Source organism: Falco cherrug, chromosome 3, assembly GCF_023634085.1.
Source record: "Falco cherrug isolate bFalChe1 chromosome 3, bFalChe1.pri, whole genome shotgun sequence".
Lineage (NCBI taxonomy): Eukaryota > Metazoa > Chordata > Aves > Falconiformes > Falconidae > Falco > Falco cherrug.
In genome coordinates, this window is record NC_073699.1 from 94,943,767 (window position 1) to 94,960,712 (window position 16,946).

At 40.6% G+C, this 16,946-nt stretch overlaps 1 protein-coding gene across 3 annotated transcripts in view; it reads left to right on the forward strand.

Annotated features, from left to right (window-relative positions):
* DSP (desmoplakin) overlaps positions 1-16,946 on the forward strand; it is a 40,043-nt gene that overhangs the window by 18,239 nt on the left and 4,858 nt on the right. The window contains exons 8-23 of one of the 3 annotated variants that reach the window (XM_055706006.1): positions 244-348; positions 1,633-1,728; positions 1,980-2,105; positions 2,972-3,124; positions 4,674-4,828; positions 5,233-5,359; positions 5,885-6,089; positions 6,593-6,810; positions 7,589-7,755; positions 8,076-8,214; positions 9,561-9,754; positions 10,627-10,789; positions 11,404-11,487; positions 12,402-12,509; positions 13,131-13,229; positions 14,066-16,357. In XM_055706006.1, coding sequence (XP_055561981.1) covers positions 244-348; positions 1,633-1,728; positions 1,980-2,105; positions 2,972-3,124; positions 4,674-4,828; positions 5,233-5,359; positions 5,885-6,089; positions 6,593-6,810; positions 7,589-7,755; positions 8,076-8,214; positions 9,561-9,754; positions 10,627-10,789; positions 11,404-11,487; positions 12,402-12,509; positions 13,131-13,229; positions 14,066-16,357 — 4,431 coding nt within the window. The remainder of the gene's footprint in view (positions 1-243; positions 349-1,632; positions 1,729-1,979; positions 2,106-2,971; positions 3,125-4,673; positions 4,829-5,232; positions 5,360-5,884; positions 6,090-6,592; positions 6,811-7,588; positions 7,756-8,075; positions 8,215-9,560; positions 9,755-10,626; positions 10,790-11,403; positions 11,488-12,401; positions 12,510-13,130; positions 13,230-14,065; positions 16,358-16,946) is intronic. The other 2 variants (XM_055706008.1, XM_055706007.1) reach the window with 2 other exon arrangements.

Genomic DNA, 16,946 nt, shown 5'->3' on the forward strand with positions numbered 1-16,946 from the left:
TCCTAGGAAGGGAGAACTTTGGATGCTTTGCTCTGTGAAGCATCAAGCCCAGAGGCTAGAACTGAGATGACTGTACTTTGATTCTACTTTCTTCATAATTAACTTCAGTACACTGAATAGAATTCAATGTAGTGTTAGCAGGGATAATTTTATATTATCACAACTATCTGGACAATTTTAAATAAATCATCCTGTACAGCGTATGTTTGGGCATTTGTTTGACGCTGTGTTTTGGTGGTTTAGAAACGCATGAGTGAACTGGAGCTTAAAGAAAAAGAACTCAACAAGCTAAAGCAAGAAAGTGACCAGCTAGTGCTCAATCAGCACCCTGCTTCAGACAAAATCGAGGTGAGTCAGACTGTGTGATTTCACTTGCTTGTTTAGCTTCTTTCTTCCCTTGCTACATGGGGAAAGTTCTCGGTGAAAGTCTGCAAATGAAATACTGCATTTTGACCTGAGAAGCATTTGCTTGCCAAAAAGCATGTCCATTTTTATCCAGCTGTATGAGCAGCTCTACTAAACATTACTACCTTCCACTACAAACCTGGCCAAACAACAGCAAGTATCTTAAGAGCTATGAGGAGAGCTCTCATTGCTCTCAGATTTGATGATAGATGCATGTAAAAATTAGTATGAGGTTTAGGGACTTGTCTGAGCGTATTGAAATTGCTGTATCTCTTTTGAGTTGACTACAGTGCAGCAGAATTTGCAGTAGGAAGGCATCTTGTCATTCTCCTGCTAACTTAGTAGACATGTTTTGAAGAAAGCCACACCCTTTGTTGAGGGTTTATATTTAATCCAGGTGCAAATACTTTCTACAGCTGAAATTCATAGTGCATTTCTGCAGCTTAGCCAAGACATTTTTGCTTTCACACCTTGGTGTACATTTACCTTTCAATTACAAAGGCTTCAACAACTGGGAAAATCTGATTTTATTACGAAACGCTGTAGTTCTTTTAGTTTTAAGAGTGCATAAGAACCCTGAAACTGAAAGAAGCTAATAGAAGGAGAGAAAAAAAAAAAAAAAGAGTTCTTTCTGCTCCTCAGTGTCTTTGCTTTGTTAACTGTTATCATGTTGTGTAAAATCACCATTCTTATTTAATCTGTGGTCAGTTTCTGCCTTAAAGGAAAGATCCTTGTAAGCTCCAGCAGTGAAGTAAAAGTTGTGTGTAAATTTCTAAAGAATGTACATGAGGACTACTTAAGAAGTTTGAATTTAAAAACAGCCATCATAAAAGAAAAATCATGTTTAACAGTGTTCCTTGGAAGGAGAACATGACAATTTGCAATTGAAATATTTTATTTATACTACCGTTTGTGCATTTCACCCCTTTTTGTTCATGTACTTCAGGCTTTATGCTGATCAAACAAAATTCAAGTCATGAACAAATTTCTTTGTGCATCCCACAAACAAGTATTTAACTTATCTGAGTTAAGTAGATGCTTAGAAGTTGGGGAACTATTTGCATGAGTTACATTATTCTGGTGTGTATGAATTTGTTTTAGCAGATTTTGCATTTTAGTTTGTGGAGCCTAAATAGTTTTGCTTGAGTCTAGGAGACTCAAGATCACTCAAGATGGGAGAGAGATCAGTGTGGTGGATTCAGTTCTGTATATTACTATTTTTGTTAGGCCTACATGGATACATTACAAACTCAGTGGAGCTGGATTCTTCAGATCACCAAATGCATTGATGTTCATCTGAAAGAGAATGCGGCTTACTTTCAGGTAAGTAGTGATGTGGAGAATTCACACCACTTTTGTTAAAAGTGTGAATCCCATCATAGATTTGTTTTTTTGGTTTGTTTGTTTTTTTTTCTAAATACATACACAGTTAGGCAGAACACACTGTTACCGTGTTGTAAATGCTACCGTTCTGCCAGATTGAGTTGGGATTTCTTATGAAAGGAATCCATTGATTTTTAGCAGACATTTTTAAAGAGCTGTGTACAACTGAAATCACAACTTTTCTCCTGTAGTTCTTTGAAGAGGCCCAAGCTACAGAGTGCTACCTGAAAAACTTACAAGACTCCATCAGAAAGAAGTTCATCTGTGATAAGAGCATGTCACTGCAATCTTTGCTGGAGCAGATAAAAGAGCTGGAGGTACTGTCACACCCACCTGACAGGTTATGTTACGCTTTCTTTGGAAATCAGTTGCTTGCTTCAGACACCAAATGTAAACCCAGGTGTATTGCAGTGTTTATACACAGCACTGTATGAACCTGAAACCATAATGGTGTATTCCTGCCCATTTCTTAGGGAAGCCTACAAATGGTTTGGTGTTATTTTAATTTGTATGATACTGTTTGGGAACTCTGATTTCTTTTTAAATTTGAAATGAACCCCGCGAATTCCCAAGTTTCTGACATGCTAACAAATCAAACAAGGAAAGACTTTCATTCACAGGTGGTAGAATAGATTTTGCCTGAAAGGGTAAGTGCATTTAATAAATGATTCATCATGTCACTGTATCACTGTAGTCTCTTTGAAAGGAATTAACTCAACATTTTTAGCTAACGATTTGCTTGTCATGAATTAGGCACTAGCATTCCAAAGTGAATATACTGAAGAAGAAATGGTTGGTGATGTAAAAGGGCAATTGATTATGTCAAGTTTGAGAGTGTAGTTACTACTTTTTGGTTAGCATTCATGTTCTAATACGTTCTTTCCATTTATTCCTGTTTCTCACACATCCCTTTAATCACATTGCAGATCTGTATGAAAAGCCTGCTTTGCAAGTTTTGCAAACTTTGCAGCTCTGCTGAGCTGCAAAGATACTTAGTTTGATGTTTCTCCTCTCTATTTTTTAAAACTGCAGTTTTACATTATAGGCCAGGCTCATCCCACTGGAGCTAAATGAAGTTTTGCCTGCCATGAGCTCCAGATGTATCCCCCTCTAAATAAAACACTGGGAACTAGATATGGCTTCTTTTTAGGATGAATTTTTAACATACAGTTAATCTTTGCAGAATGAACGAGAGAGAATTCTTGAATACAAGAGGCAAGTGCAGAGTTTGGTGAATAAATCCAAGAAGATTGTACAGCTGAAGCCACGTAACCCAGACTACCGGAGTAACAAGCCCATTATTCTCAAGGCTCTGTGTGACTACAAACAGGATCTGGTATTGTATCCCTTTTTGGCTGGGAATGAACATCATATAAGCTAGAACATGGCAAATGATTTAGTAAACAAACTATTGAGCTGATAGGTATAACCCCTTCGCTTTCAGTTAGCATTTAAATTTCTTCAACAAAAAAGCTCTCACTTTCTTGCAGTTATGAATAAAGAAGCAAGGTTCTGGTTGGTTAATAAGTCTAGTCAAAATTATCATTGTTGGTCCATTAAATAGCATTAATACTTATAGTTCAAATTAGCACAGAAAAGTCTTATTGATAATAGGGTTAAAATTTACACTGATGCTTCCCAGCAGCTATCCCTTTTTTTTGGTGATTGCTCACCTTTCCAGTGTCCCTCTGGGTCCTTAGGTCAACACTTCATCTAACAAAAGGTGAGGAGTGTACAGTGAGTCATGGGTATCCCCAGTTTTTTCCTGGATGGAGTATGAAATTGATGGTGGTGGCTTTTCTTCCCCCTCAGTTCTGGGGCTCCTTGGCTTTATTTCTGTATTTTTTCTTAAGAGTAGGCTTAGATGTGTGTTCTGCTTACATGCTCTTTCTCTTCACTGGTTCCCAATTACCCAAATTTTCTGTTCTTTTAATCTGTAAAACTTATTTTAGCTGATTCACTAGGTTGTGCTTCTGTAGGGACCAGTCATTGACCACTGTGATTTGTGTTTATGATCTGGGGTTTCTGCTATCTGCTCTGTGTCTGCACTCTTCCATACCACATTTTATTCCAGAGACACAGAAGCTGAGTCCACACGGAGTAACTGCTTGTTACTGTAAGCAAAACCAAACAAATTTAGGCAATGGTTGCTTGACTGCTTGGCTATTGCTTTTACTTTACGCAGGCTACATTCTGCTCAGATGAAGGTAGACTCTAGTCTGGAGCCCCCTGCGTGCTCAGATCAGTGCAAAGCCCGTGGCCTTTTACTAGTGATCTCAAAAATGGTATTTGCTGGCTGTAGAGGTGTGATGCAGGTTAGGTCCTGTCAGGATAGATGATAGGAGGAGCCTCCCTGTCTTGGATGTGAGTGGGTTGTAACCTGCATTGTGTCCATAACCATGGCCGCACCGTGTCAGGATTTCTGGCAGTGGGGGCGGGTGGATCTAGCTCTGCTGCATTCACTCCCAGTCTCATCTCAAATACAGATGCAGTACTCAGCATCCTCATGCCTCCAGCTCACTGGCTTGCAGCCATACATGGTTGCATAGCTTACTGTGACCATGTGTCCACATTCAGTCTTTGATGTTTGTCATGGCGAGCCCCAAGTCTGATGATCAGCTGGACTGGCAGCTGCTCCGAGAGTTCTATGGCTCCCAGTTGGTTTTCTTGGGTTTCTTCACATGGAAGCCAGATTCAGGGAGAAGGGATTGATCTGAACTGATCTCTTGCCCCAGCGTGAAGCCAAGATGCATGCTCAGACCTGGCAGCCGGGAAGCCCTCCTCCCATTTCTGTGCTCTAGATGCATCCTCCTTGTCTGTCTCTCCTAGAAACCCCACCTTACATAACTGAATCAAAACAAAATGTTGTTTTGTGTTCCTTACAGAAAACAGTGCGCAAAGGAGATGAATGTATTCTGAAGGATAATAACGAGCGCAGCAAGTGGCTGGTGACCGGCCCTGGAGGAGTAGATATGCTGGTGCCATCTGTTAGTCTTATCATCCCACCCCCTAATCCACTAGCAGTGGATCTTGCTACCAAGTGAGTTGTTGCCTGGGTTTGGACACCTACCACTGGGAGCAGATGGAAAAGTTCCCTCAGAATAGAAGCCAATCACAAAATCTGGTCTGCGCCTTGATCAGAGTGCCCCCCACGCCCCGCCAGGGGTGGGGGATTAAGGTCTAGACCCTTGAATTGAAGAAATTCACTTCAGTGAATCTTGCTGAGAGCTAGGTTGGGATCTAAAAATATTTAAAACTTAACTTTTACAAGGTTTTTCTCATCTCTAATAACGAAAGTAATGAATAAATTAATTTCCAACATTTTTTCAAGTAGAGAACAAGCCTTAACACGTTCCACATCTGGTGGATGTTTCTTGGGCTGATTTGTAGCTATGCTACAAGGGCAGATGCATTTTGACCATGGAATTTCTTTTCTCATCTCAGAATTGAGCAGTACTATGAAGCTATTTTAGCTTTGTGGAACCAGCTGTACATCAACATGAAGAGTCTGGTGTCTTGGCATTATTGCATGATCGACATTGAGAAAATCAGAGCAATGACTATTGCCAAGGTAAGACTCCAGCTGGCCTTACCTGTAGTCCGGGAACATCCATGGACTGACCCTTCCTGTCCCAAAGAGTGCTTGCTGTGTGATGTGCAGATGTATGTTCTCCAACACCATGGGCCTGCCTTTTGCTGGGTTGCACAAGCAGTTACATATGGAAGTTGTTGTTTTATTAAAGGAGAAGCAAAATGCTTTCCCATTCAAACATGGTATGAATAACTGGGAAGATTAGCTAAGGGCATTTATTACATACTTGCTGTACTTGGTCCCATTATGCAAGTGCATGGGTAGACAGAGTAAGAAGTAGAATTTCAAACTATTCTTAAGTGATGAAATAATTATAACAAGAATAGATTAGCTCAAAGGGCACTTTTAGCATCATACCTTTAGAGGCAGCCGGGGTAGATTTTGTTGTAAAATGTGATTCCTTTGGGTTTTTTATATAGGTGTATTAGTTTATTCCTTAATGATTAACTAGTCATAAGCCTTCCCCAATTGCTTTGTTCAAAATTTTCTTCTTCCTCACTTCAGCTGAAAACAATGCGTAAGGAAGATTACCAAAAAATAATAACTGACCTGGAGATCCATTATCAAGAATTCCTGAGGAACAGCCAAGGCTCAGAGATGTTTGGTGATGAAGACAAACGAAAGATCCAAACTCAGTTCACTGATGCTCAGAAGCACTACCAAACCTTGATCATACAACTGCCCAATCAACCACGGCAGCCACAACCAGGTCTGTTTTTTGTAGAGAATGGACTGCTTGGGTTTCTTCATTTGTGGAGTAGGGGGTGGTGGTGGTGCGTTCTTTTTGTGTGAGCCATGTTCTCATAAATATGTGAATGGAAACATGTTCAAGAATTGTACTGCTGTCTCCCAGCATAACAAAACTGGCCCAGCACAGGGAAGAGCATGTTTTGTTCTTCCTTCCTTTAGTGTGAATCTGGGAACAGTTCTCCAAGGTTCAAGAATTTCCTGGGAAAATTAGAGGAATTTAGTCAGTCTGATACATTTTCAGTTATTGGGAAGCAAAATCTCGCTGTTGCATTTGAGGAAGCAAGTTTGTGTTTTTGTGAAGGAGAGATTTCATTCCTTGAAACAGCTGAGGGCCCAGATCTTCTACCTGTTCTCAGTTCTACAGATCAACTCAATGTTTAGGTCACTTGGGCAGTACATTGGCTTCCTATACATAGGTGCTCAGTTCTCTGGCAGTTGACATTTACCCAATTCATTTTACAGTCATCCCAACTGAGAGCTGTCCTGTGGGTTCCTCAAACACCATTATTGTTAATGAGAGAAACCGAGAACATGACAAACAGGAGGCCTGGCTGCTCATGGAGCTTCAGAAACTTCGGCGTCAGATTGAAGCTTCTGAGATTCAGATGGTTCAAAGAGCTCCTCTTGGAGTGGATCAAGGGGCTGTGCATGACTTTTCAGTCAGAATAAAGGATTTAGAGGTAACTGTGGATGTTTTTTCTTTGAGTCTCAAGCTCAGTATGACTGTGCTGCAGAGCATACTGCAGCTGCATTTCTGATCAGCTGGGAAGGACACATATCCTGCGCAGAAAACTCTGTTGGAAGCTAACCATGATGATTTGGATTGAAGTTTAGCTCCTAAGTAGAAAATGTTGACTTCTGGATTTTAGAAGTCACATTCTGTCAAGCAAAGAATACAGAAAGCCTGATGTTAAGTGGACATGAGCTCATATTAAGCCTCATCCAGGTTAAAGCACTATTAAACCCCTTTTTGCATGGACCCACTTTACCACCTGCCTCTGAAGTACTGTCTGTAGGATGCAGAGTGGATATGAGGCTTACAGGCTCTCTCCCTCTCCCAGTTCTTAAGATCTGAAGGAGACTGGAGAGAGAAAAGAGAACAGGTTCAGCATATGAGGAATTCCCCTGAGGCAGTGAGGTTGCAAAGGTCTCCAGAGCAGGACCTTGGCAGTCTACTGAGTGCAGTAAGCAGCTGGCAGTAAAGCGCTCTGCTTTGAGGAGAGCCAAGTTTCAGAGTGGAAGAGGTGCTCAAGGAGTCCACCTGTTGTGGACTGTGCAAAAAAGAAACCACCCAATGTTACTTACCTTGAAGAAAGCAAGCTCAGGCACTGCTTCAGTTCTTAGTCAAGCTGGTTAGATAACAGCAGACTCTTTGGATAAGGAGACCAATTGCATATGTGCTGTAGAATGATCGCTCAGCCACCAAAAATGTGTAAATCAGGCATTCTTTTTCCTTAGGGTGTGCAGAATGACTCTCAAATAATGGCAGAAACCCTCAATAAGCATAAGGACTTGCTGCCTAACTTCAGAGGCTGTGAAAAGTATGTGTACTTGCAGTCAGAGATAAATGCCCTGTTTCAAAAACTGGAAAATATTAATGGTGTTTCTGCTGGCTACTTAGACAGGTAAGAAAATTGAGGTTATAGCAATAAATAATTCACTTTCTTCCATAATTCTTAGCACGGAAACCTGCCTTTTGTTACAAGAGGTGTAAAATTACACTTTTTTTTCCTACAAATGCTGTACATGTGGGTAGAAACAGACACTGACGTGAATTTCTTCTCTTTTCTGGAAGACGTTTTTTAAAAAAACATACCAATCATGGGTATCATTGAAGGTTCTTTTGTGTTGTCTATTCTCTTTAACTAGTGATCTGCAATTAATTAGAAATAATCACCATTCCTGGCCAGTTCATAATGGATTTGTCTTGTATTATTTATTTTAGCTTGAACGCACTGAGGTGTCTGCTCCAGATTATTCTACAAACAGAGGATGTGATCAGAGTTTTTGAAGTCAGACTGTCTGAAGAGGAGACTGTTCCTTTGGATCTTGATAAAGTGGAGGCTTATCGGGCGTGCCTGAAGGTGAGAGGCCAAGGCCCAAGGACACAGTGAGGCAAAATTCATAGCTGCCAGCACTGGTCTATTGAACTGGGGGAAACTCTTCTGAAACCACAGGACATGGAAATGCTGATCCCGTTGTATTTAATCACATAGACATATGATGCTGTTGCAAATTATTGGAAGGAATGTACAGGTTACTACTTCCCCATCCCCTGGATGTTGCTGCCCCTATAGCAGAGCCAGTGGCATGGAAGGTCTCCATAATCCAATTCGGTACAATATTATCTGTGTTTATTTGTATCACTTATGAAACTAGATTGGAAGGCAATGCCTCTTTTTTTCTTGCAGAAAGGCTCTTTAATTGCCCTTTTTGTCATCTAGTTGTAAGAAGTAAATTTGAGTATTGTCGTATGTGCCAGTTTTGCCATAGAGTCCATTTCAAATCTTACAGTGAAAACTGTCCATCCTATACAACGGGAGAAGGCAAAGAGTAACTGCTTTGCTGAGCACAAAGTTGGCATTGAGCTGGTCCTTTTGTGCACTGAATGCTTTGGGAGGATGGGGACTCTCATTCTTTCCTGTTCTCAGGTGTAGTAGGGAAAAAGTGTTTAGTGGCACAAAAGGAGCACAACCAGGTTACCCTTTTGTCATGTTAAATGAGAGCTGCAGTTCAGTTGCTGGGAGTTGTTCTTTCCTGGTGTAAATTTGAGCTACACCAAAAAAAAATGCTTGAGCATATTATTGAAGGATGCAATCATCCCTGTGAGTGGCAAATGCAAGGCCTGCATTGTGTATGCCGTTTGGTGATACCCCACAATATGTATGTGCACGCAAACGTGTGTGGTTAAAGAAACATCTCCATGGAAGATGCTTATAAAAATGTAAACAGGAAAAAAAAAAGTGCAGATTTTTAGATAATATTTAACAATTTAATAATATGCCAATCCTGAGGCTTGATTCCATAGCTGTTGCAAATGCAGGAATCTTTTATACTGCAGTGAGATTTTCTAGTCATTTGTTTCTAGGAACAAGCAAGGCAGGCTCTTCCCTTTCTTTTTGGTAACTACTGTACGTAGTTCTGAGAAACTCAAATGTTAGCTACAGAATATGACAGCAGAGGGCTTCGGTTTAACAAATTATTTATGAGCGAATCTAATTTTAAACACATTCTTAAGTCAAACTGTTTACCAAAGTAGGTGTTTCACTTTAAATATATTTAAAGTCCAGCTGACATCAGTGTACATACCTTACTGAATTAATTAAAAGCAAAATCTTTAGATCCAAACACATTGTGCATGCTGTGGATGGTTAAATTTGAGTATCCTCGCAAGAATAAAATGTATGACAGTATTTTGTTTTTTCTCCAGAAAATGAAAGCAGACCTAAACATGAAGAAGTCACTACTGAATGCCCTGGAAAATGAGCTGCAGAAAACACTTCAGATTCACTCACAGTCTTGCCAGTCATATACCCTGTATGACATGGACATTGGAAAGTTCTGTGATAAAGTTACCCAGCTAATAGACCGTTGGCAGAGAGCTGATAAACAGATAGATAACAGGTTTGCTCGTATTTCCTAATAGTGCCTTCCTTGTTGCTGTTGCTACTAAGATCATGTTAACAGTGTGTCTGAGAGAACTGATGAGCAATAGTCTTCATGTCCTGAGGACAAGTGATGACTTCAGGGCAGTAAGACAGAGCAACTGTGAATAGGTTGAACATACTTTAAAAGGTATCCTGCAAGACCAAGCAGGAAAATGTAGTTAGTTATGTAAATGCTTAACCTATGTGCTAAGGAGTTCTTCAAATTATTTTTTTCTTTATTCTTGCTAATGTTCTTGGATTATGAACTTCCAGTCAGCATTTTCCCCCTCAAACAAAGAAACCCTGCTTATTCTTGAATATCCTATACCTGAGGGTTAAAAAATTAACACTAAGAATTAAGTAAAAAAAATCCCAACATTTTTTTTCTAATATTTATTGAACTGAAGGCATATTCTGATTGTTTTGTTTTTTGGGATGTGGTTTGTTTTGTTCTGTTTTTACTTCAGGCCTTTACTGCAAAATCCAGTGCTATTAAGAGTAACTGACTGATTGCTGGTCATTTTGGTGAAAACTGAGAACAAGAGTACTGAAGTCAGTCAACTTGATTATTACCACTGCAGGGTTTCATCCATCCTTCACTTAGGTGACGAGAAAGTGCCAACCTCTGTGTATTGCAGAGTTACTCAAAAGCGAGGCACTAAAAAAATGTTGAGTGACTAAAACCCAGTACAATTATCATTTTATTTGAAATCTTTATTCAGAACCTTCTTTCAGAGCTTCCCGTAGTTTTACCTCGTTTATTACTGTGTCTTATTTCTGAAAAATCTTTAAAGAGAGAGAAGGAGAATGCACTTTCCATTTTGACAGTTTCCTCTGTTTTTTTTCTAGATCATGGGATTTAGAAAGGCAGATCAAACAGCTGAAAACTTACCGAGATCTCTACCAGGCTCTGTGCAAATGGATCTGTGATGCCAAGCGCAGGCAGGATTCTATTGAATCCACAAAGCTGTGTGACTGCAACACTATCATGAGATATCTACATGATCAGAAGGTATGCAGTACCTGAATTAGCTGTCTTTGATTATCTGGATTTAAAATTGTTTTGCTAGTCAGAAAATATCAGTAACAATGCAGTCTGCAATACAGTGGCCGGTTCTGAATTATAAAGTACGCAAGCTACCAAAACCCACCACGTGTAGAAGGCAGGAGAGAGAAAATATTATTATCCTCATTACTTTCTGTCAGCACTGCTGTAGATTATAAACAAGACCATTTTTGGCTCTTACACGATGACTGACACTTTTACACATCAGCTTTGAATTAATTTAAGGGACTGTATGATGGTGCAACTTATGGGACAAATTATAGCATGAAAATAAACAGCAAGGAAATACATCTAAGCAAAGGAACTCCTCTCTCCTCAGCGCTGGGGGCTGTCCAGTACTAGGTGTTCTTTCTGAGAACAACCTTCTCATGCACAGAGAGCTTGCTGTTGTAAAAACTGCACAGCTACAGGTCATTTCAGGTCTCAGCCTCTGGGTTGCAGTGGTCTGGTACTGCAGGTGCCTACTGATGGAGCCAGCAGGCACAGGAGGAAGTACTGATAAATCTTGAGGGAGTGCCTCACAGCTTTTTTTTCTTTTTTTTTTTTTTTTTTCTTGACAGAACTTGCACAGTGAAATCTGTGGGAAGCGAGACAAAGTCGAGGAGCTTCTCAAGCACGCAGATCAGTGTTCTGCTGCAATTAAGGTACTTGGATTTCAGCATTTTTATGGGGTGTGGTTTTTCATGGTCAGGTGCATCCCATTGTCTCTGCTCTGCTGGCAGGTGAAACGTTGGCTCTCTGATTTGTGTGTGCGGAAACTGCTGGTGTAAAGCACTTGTGTGTACAGAATATAATGAAAACAATTAGTGTACTTGCCATCTGAAGACTACAGGACAACGCAGGAGATAGCAGTGAGAGCTTCTCTTCAGGAGAGTCAAAGCTTCCTTCTAGCCAGACCAAACTTTCCAGTTCACATGTTAAAAAAATAAGGAAGTAGAGAACAGGTTGGTAGTTTAGGAATTGGGTCTGTTAAGGATTTGGTCTAGGAGGCAAGACAAATGCAGATTAGCAGGAGGAGTGATGTGCAATGGCCATGAAAACCAAGAACATATAGGGAATGCTTTATGTGGTCTCTGCATTTTTATGTCACCCCGAGATCCATGTTTTCTCCAGCTCCGTCTTACTTTCTGTGACAAAGGTCTTGCTGTATACATGACGTGGTGTATGTGATATGAGAGGCAGAGACAGTTATTTCTGATGAAGTTTTGGTTGATAACAGTACCTAGTCCAGTTGCTTCCATGAACCTTTTTCACTGCTGGGTAGCAGTCAACTAATGGAAACACAGGTCTTCCCTTTTTTGTAAAATGTTTTTTTTCTCTCTTTCACTTTGTTACTGTCTTCCATGAGTCTCCACAGTGGTACTTGAACTGATGTGCTTCTGTTTATGCTAGAGGGTCCTCTGTACATGGTCAGGGATATAAACAAGGGAAAATGTACCTTTTTTTATTAAAAAACAAAACAACCCCAAAACTTTCTTTGCATTTTGGGAAATCCAGATTCCCAGAGAGTTCCTTGGCACTTGCTAAAGGGGTCTTGACTTCCCCTGTTGTTTTACAGGATTATGAGCTACAGGTTGCTTCCTACAGTTCCGGATTAGAAACATTGCTCAACATACCTATCAAGAAGAGTGTTGTTCAGTCTCCTGCAGTGCTGATTCTACAAGAGGTATCTTTCTTTCCTCCCCGTCAATCTTTTAAATACATTTGTTTGTCCATGTGAGTCATATCCAGCTGTATTCTAATAATTTAACACTGTCACTGGTAATGTGCGCTAAGCACATAAGTACAAGGAATTGGTGCAGAATAGTTGCTGTGCTGTAAAATCATACTTGGGCTTGTTTAGACAATAGATTAGCCCTCAGGAATTTACCTCACTCCTCTTCAATGTCCATTGCATACATATTGTGAGAAAGTAAGATTCATGCCCCAGGTGGTTTAGTCACTTTCAACCTGGGAATTAACCACTATTGAAAGTTTAACTTGGGTTACTTGCGACTGTTAGACAGGAAGACCATGATGAACCAGGGGATGAAGCCTTGGGTTTAATATCATCACTCATGGGGGAAAATAATCTTGAAAAAGGTGGTGTGGGTTTATCAGAAGAGAGAATTTGTACATTTGGAGTCCCCGGAAAGTCATGTGAATTTGCGAGGAGAATTTGCTTTTTGCTTTGTCAAGTGATGTGTTTTCTCAAAGTGGATTGGAATTCTTTAAATGATCTGAGACATCAGTATGTTCATATCTAACTCTGTAGTACAAGCTGCTGACAATCCTCTTTCTTTTCAAGGCTAGCGAGGCTCAGTCTCGCTACATAGAGCTTCTTACAAGATCAGGAGACTATTACAGATTCTTAAGCGAAATGTTGAAGAGCATGGAGGACTTGAAGGTAATCTGACTCTCTTATTTTCTTTACCTTCTGTTACTACCACAGGTTAGCAAGCTATCACTGATCAAAGGCTTTCTGCTTATGTACAGTGCAAAACGCTCCACAAAACTAAATCCTGAGCTCAGTGGTGTCCAGTTAAGGAGGCATATAAGGAATTTCGTGCATCTTTTGTCAAAAAGCATAGTGCTTTGCAAAGTTACCTCCAATGTCATGTGTGAGGTGGAGAACACTTGCCTTCTTGGTAAATAGGAGGTGCTTATCACAGCATGCGAGAGATCCTTCTCTGCATCCATCACAGCCTTGACCTCAGTGAGAGTACAGTTACCTTGCTGCTGAAAACTTGCTCCTCATGGTTAAGAGGCCTCACCTTGTCTCGGGCCATATCTAAAGTGTTTTGAATGGAGTAACTCCTGATTTGATACAGCTCAGTGGAAACAGAGAGGCCCTTTTAAGAGGTCACACATATGGAATATGAAGCACCTGTGGAGGTTCTGAAGATGGCTATTCAATGCTTTGCTGGTGAACTCTTGGTACATCAGATTTCACTATCTGTATTGCATCTCCCTCCCCCCATCAAGTACCATTTCCCCTCTGAAAGTCATTATGCTGATTTCTGAATAAGGTTTGACTCTGGATAAATAAGGATTCCAGAGTTTGCCTTGATGGCATTAAATACAAAAGGATTTTGAGCTCTCATTCAAGCAGAGAAAAAAATACTTTGTAAGTTGTCAATATTAGAAATGTATATTGTATTGCACATGATGATTTTGAAACACTTGCCACAAGTGCTTATGCGGGGGTTTTTGTTTGTTTTTTTTTTTGCTATGATTTTGCAGATGAAAAACACCAAAATTGAACTTCTGGAAGAAGAACTCAGGCTTGCCAGGGATTCAAATTCAGAGACAAGCAACAAACATAAATTCCTGGAACAAAATCTGCAGAAGTACCAGATGGACATTTCTCAGCTGAAGGCAAAGCTGATGAGTTTGGAGGAGATGAAAAGACAAGCTGAAATGGATGGAAATTCTGCTAAGCAAAACCTGGACAAATGCTATGCCCAAATAAAGGATCTAAATGACAGAATAACCAGGCTGACTTATGAGACTGAAGATGAGAAAAGGAAAAGGAAGTTGCTGGAGGATCGATATGAGCAGCAGAAGAATGACTATGACCAGCTGCAGAAAACAAGACAAAATGAGAAAGACAGCCTTGGTTGGCAAAAATTAGAGTCTGAGAAGGTCATCAAGGAGAAGGAGTACGAGATAGAAAGATTAAGGGTTCTTCTTCAGGATGAAGGCACACGGAAGAGGGAATATGAAAATGAGCTGGCTAAGGTAAGAAACCAGTTTAGCGAGGAGATGAGTAATTTAAAGAACAAGTATGAAACAGAAATTAATATTAAGAAGACCACAATCCAGCAGATAGCTGCACAGAAAGATGATGATGCAAAAGGCCTCAGAGCCCAGGTTGACAGACTGACAAGAGAAAACAGAGACCTTAAGGATGAGATTGTGAGGCTGAATGATGCCATTCTGCAAACCACAGATCAACGGAGGAGAGCAGAAGAAGATGCTCTTCAGCACAAGGCTTGCAGTTCTGAGGTGTCACAGCAAAAGCATCAGTTAGAGCTGGAGCTGAAACAGATCATTCAGCTTCGTGGTGAAGACAACTCAAGGTACAAGCAGGCTCTTGAGGAGGCTGCCTCGACTATTCAGGATAAAACTAAGGAGCTGGAAAGGCTAAAGGTGCAGCTTCAGGAAGAGGCTAAAAGCCGATGGGAACTTGAAAATGAATTGGCTAAGGTAAGGAACAGTTATGATGAGGAAATTATTAGTTTAAAGAACAAATATGAAACTGAGATTAATATCACAAAGACCACAATTCACCAGGTCACCATGCAAAAGGAAGAGGATACAAATAATTATAGAACACAGCTCGATAATGCCATGAGAGAAAATAGGAATTTGTGTGAGGAAATTAGGAGACTGAAGAATACAATAAGTCAGACAACAGATAATCTGCGGAAAATAGAAGAGAATGCTCAGCAGCAGAAGGCAGCTGGCTCAGAGCTTTCTCAGAAGAAACAGCAGCTGGAGATTGAGCTAAAACAAGTCATTCAGAGGCACTCGGACGAAAGCATGCGGTACAAACAGTCGCTTGATGATGCTTCTAAGACCATTAAGGAAAGAAACAAAGAGATTGAAAGGCTGAGAAAGTTGTTGGATGTAGAAACAAGTCAGAGAAAAGAACTAGAGGATGAGAACAGTCAGTTAAAAAGAGTCCAGTTTGACCTGCAGAAAGCAAACACGAGTGCTACCGAGACAATTAACAAGCTGAGGATCCAAGAGCAGGAACTGGCCAGACTGAAAATTGACTATGAAAGAGTTTCGCAAGAGAAAAAAGGCAGGGATCAAGAAAGTGCAAAGTTCCAGAACACTGTAAAAGACTTGCAGATTCAGAAACATAAGCTGGAGGAGGAACTTTGCAGGCAGAATAAAAATGTAATGGAGGAGACGTCCAGGAGGAAGAAACTGGAGGAGGAAATAGAAGGCATGAGGAGATCTCTCAGAGAGCAATCAGTTAAAATAACTAATCTCACACAGCAGATAGAGGAAGTGTCTATCGTAAAAAAGAGGAATGAAGATGATCTTAGACACCAAAGAGAAGTATTAGATGGTCATGTGAGAGAGAAACAGAGGTACATGGAGGAGATAAGAAAATACACATCTGATATTGAGACTTTACGCCGTCAGTTGGTCCAAGAACAGGAGCAATTAAAACAGGCTCACCTACGATACGAGCACTTACAGAAAACCTCTGAGGAAAAAAGCAAAAACTTGAACGAGTGCAAAATAGAAATTGAAAGGCTTCAGTCTCTCACCGAGAACCTAACCAAGGAACACTTGTTACTGGAGGAAGAGCTGCGAAATGTTAGATTGGAGTACGATGACATCAGAATGGTCAGAAATGAAGTTGATGAGAAAAATACTGCCATTGCTGAACTAAAGAATCAGCTTCAGATGAGCAGCAAGCAAACCCTGGAACTTCAGGGGTTGATTAATGATTTACAGAAAGAAAGGGAAAAATTGAGACAGGAAATTGAAAAATTCCAAAAGCAAGCTCTAGAGGTATTCACACATATTTTGATCCCAGCTTTACTGTCTCTCAGATATATAATTAACTGCAGTGTCCATTTGAATCGACTTAATTCACACTTCGCTGTTTAAGTTCACTGTACTTGTAACTAATACCCCTTTATGGCCCTTCCCGTTGTTCATTTTTAAACAAAAATGGCAGGATTTGGCCACTTTCTTAGCCTCTTTGTGGGAGCTGTGCTAGGGAGCCGTAAGCTGTCCTACTGTCTAGATGAGCCTTGCCCTCAACCCTTGCCCCAGGAGAAACCCTGGGTCTGTGCCAGTCTCCACCAAACCATTCTAGGGGAAGATGAGAGTACACGGAGTACCACTGTGCTTTAGCTGTACCCTGCTGGCTGGCTGCTTCCCCGGGCTCTTTCAGCCAGGATGGGTTAAAGCAGTCCTTTGAGGTTGACCTGGGTGCTGTCACAAACTAAACCAGCTAAAAACCCCAGAACCAACAAGCTGTCAAAGTGCTGCTTAGCTAGGTAAGGCGTTTACTACAGGTGAGGATTAAAGATCATGTTGTCAGCTGTACTTAAGGTACTTAGAGCCTACATTTCATTGACTGTTTGGGACATTT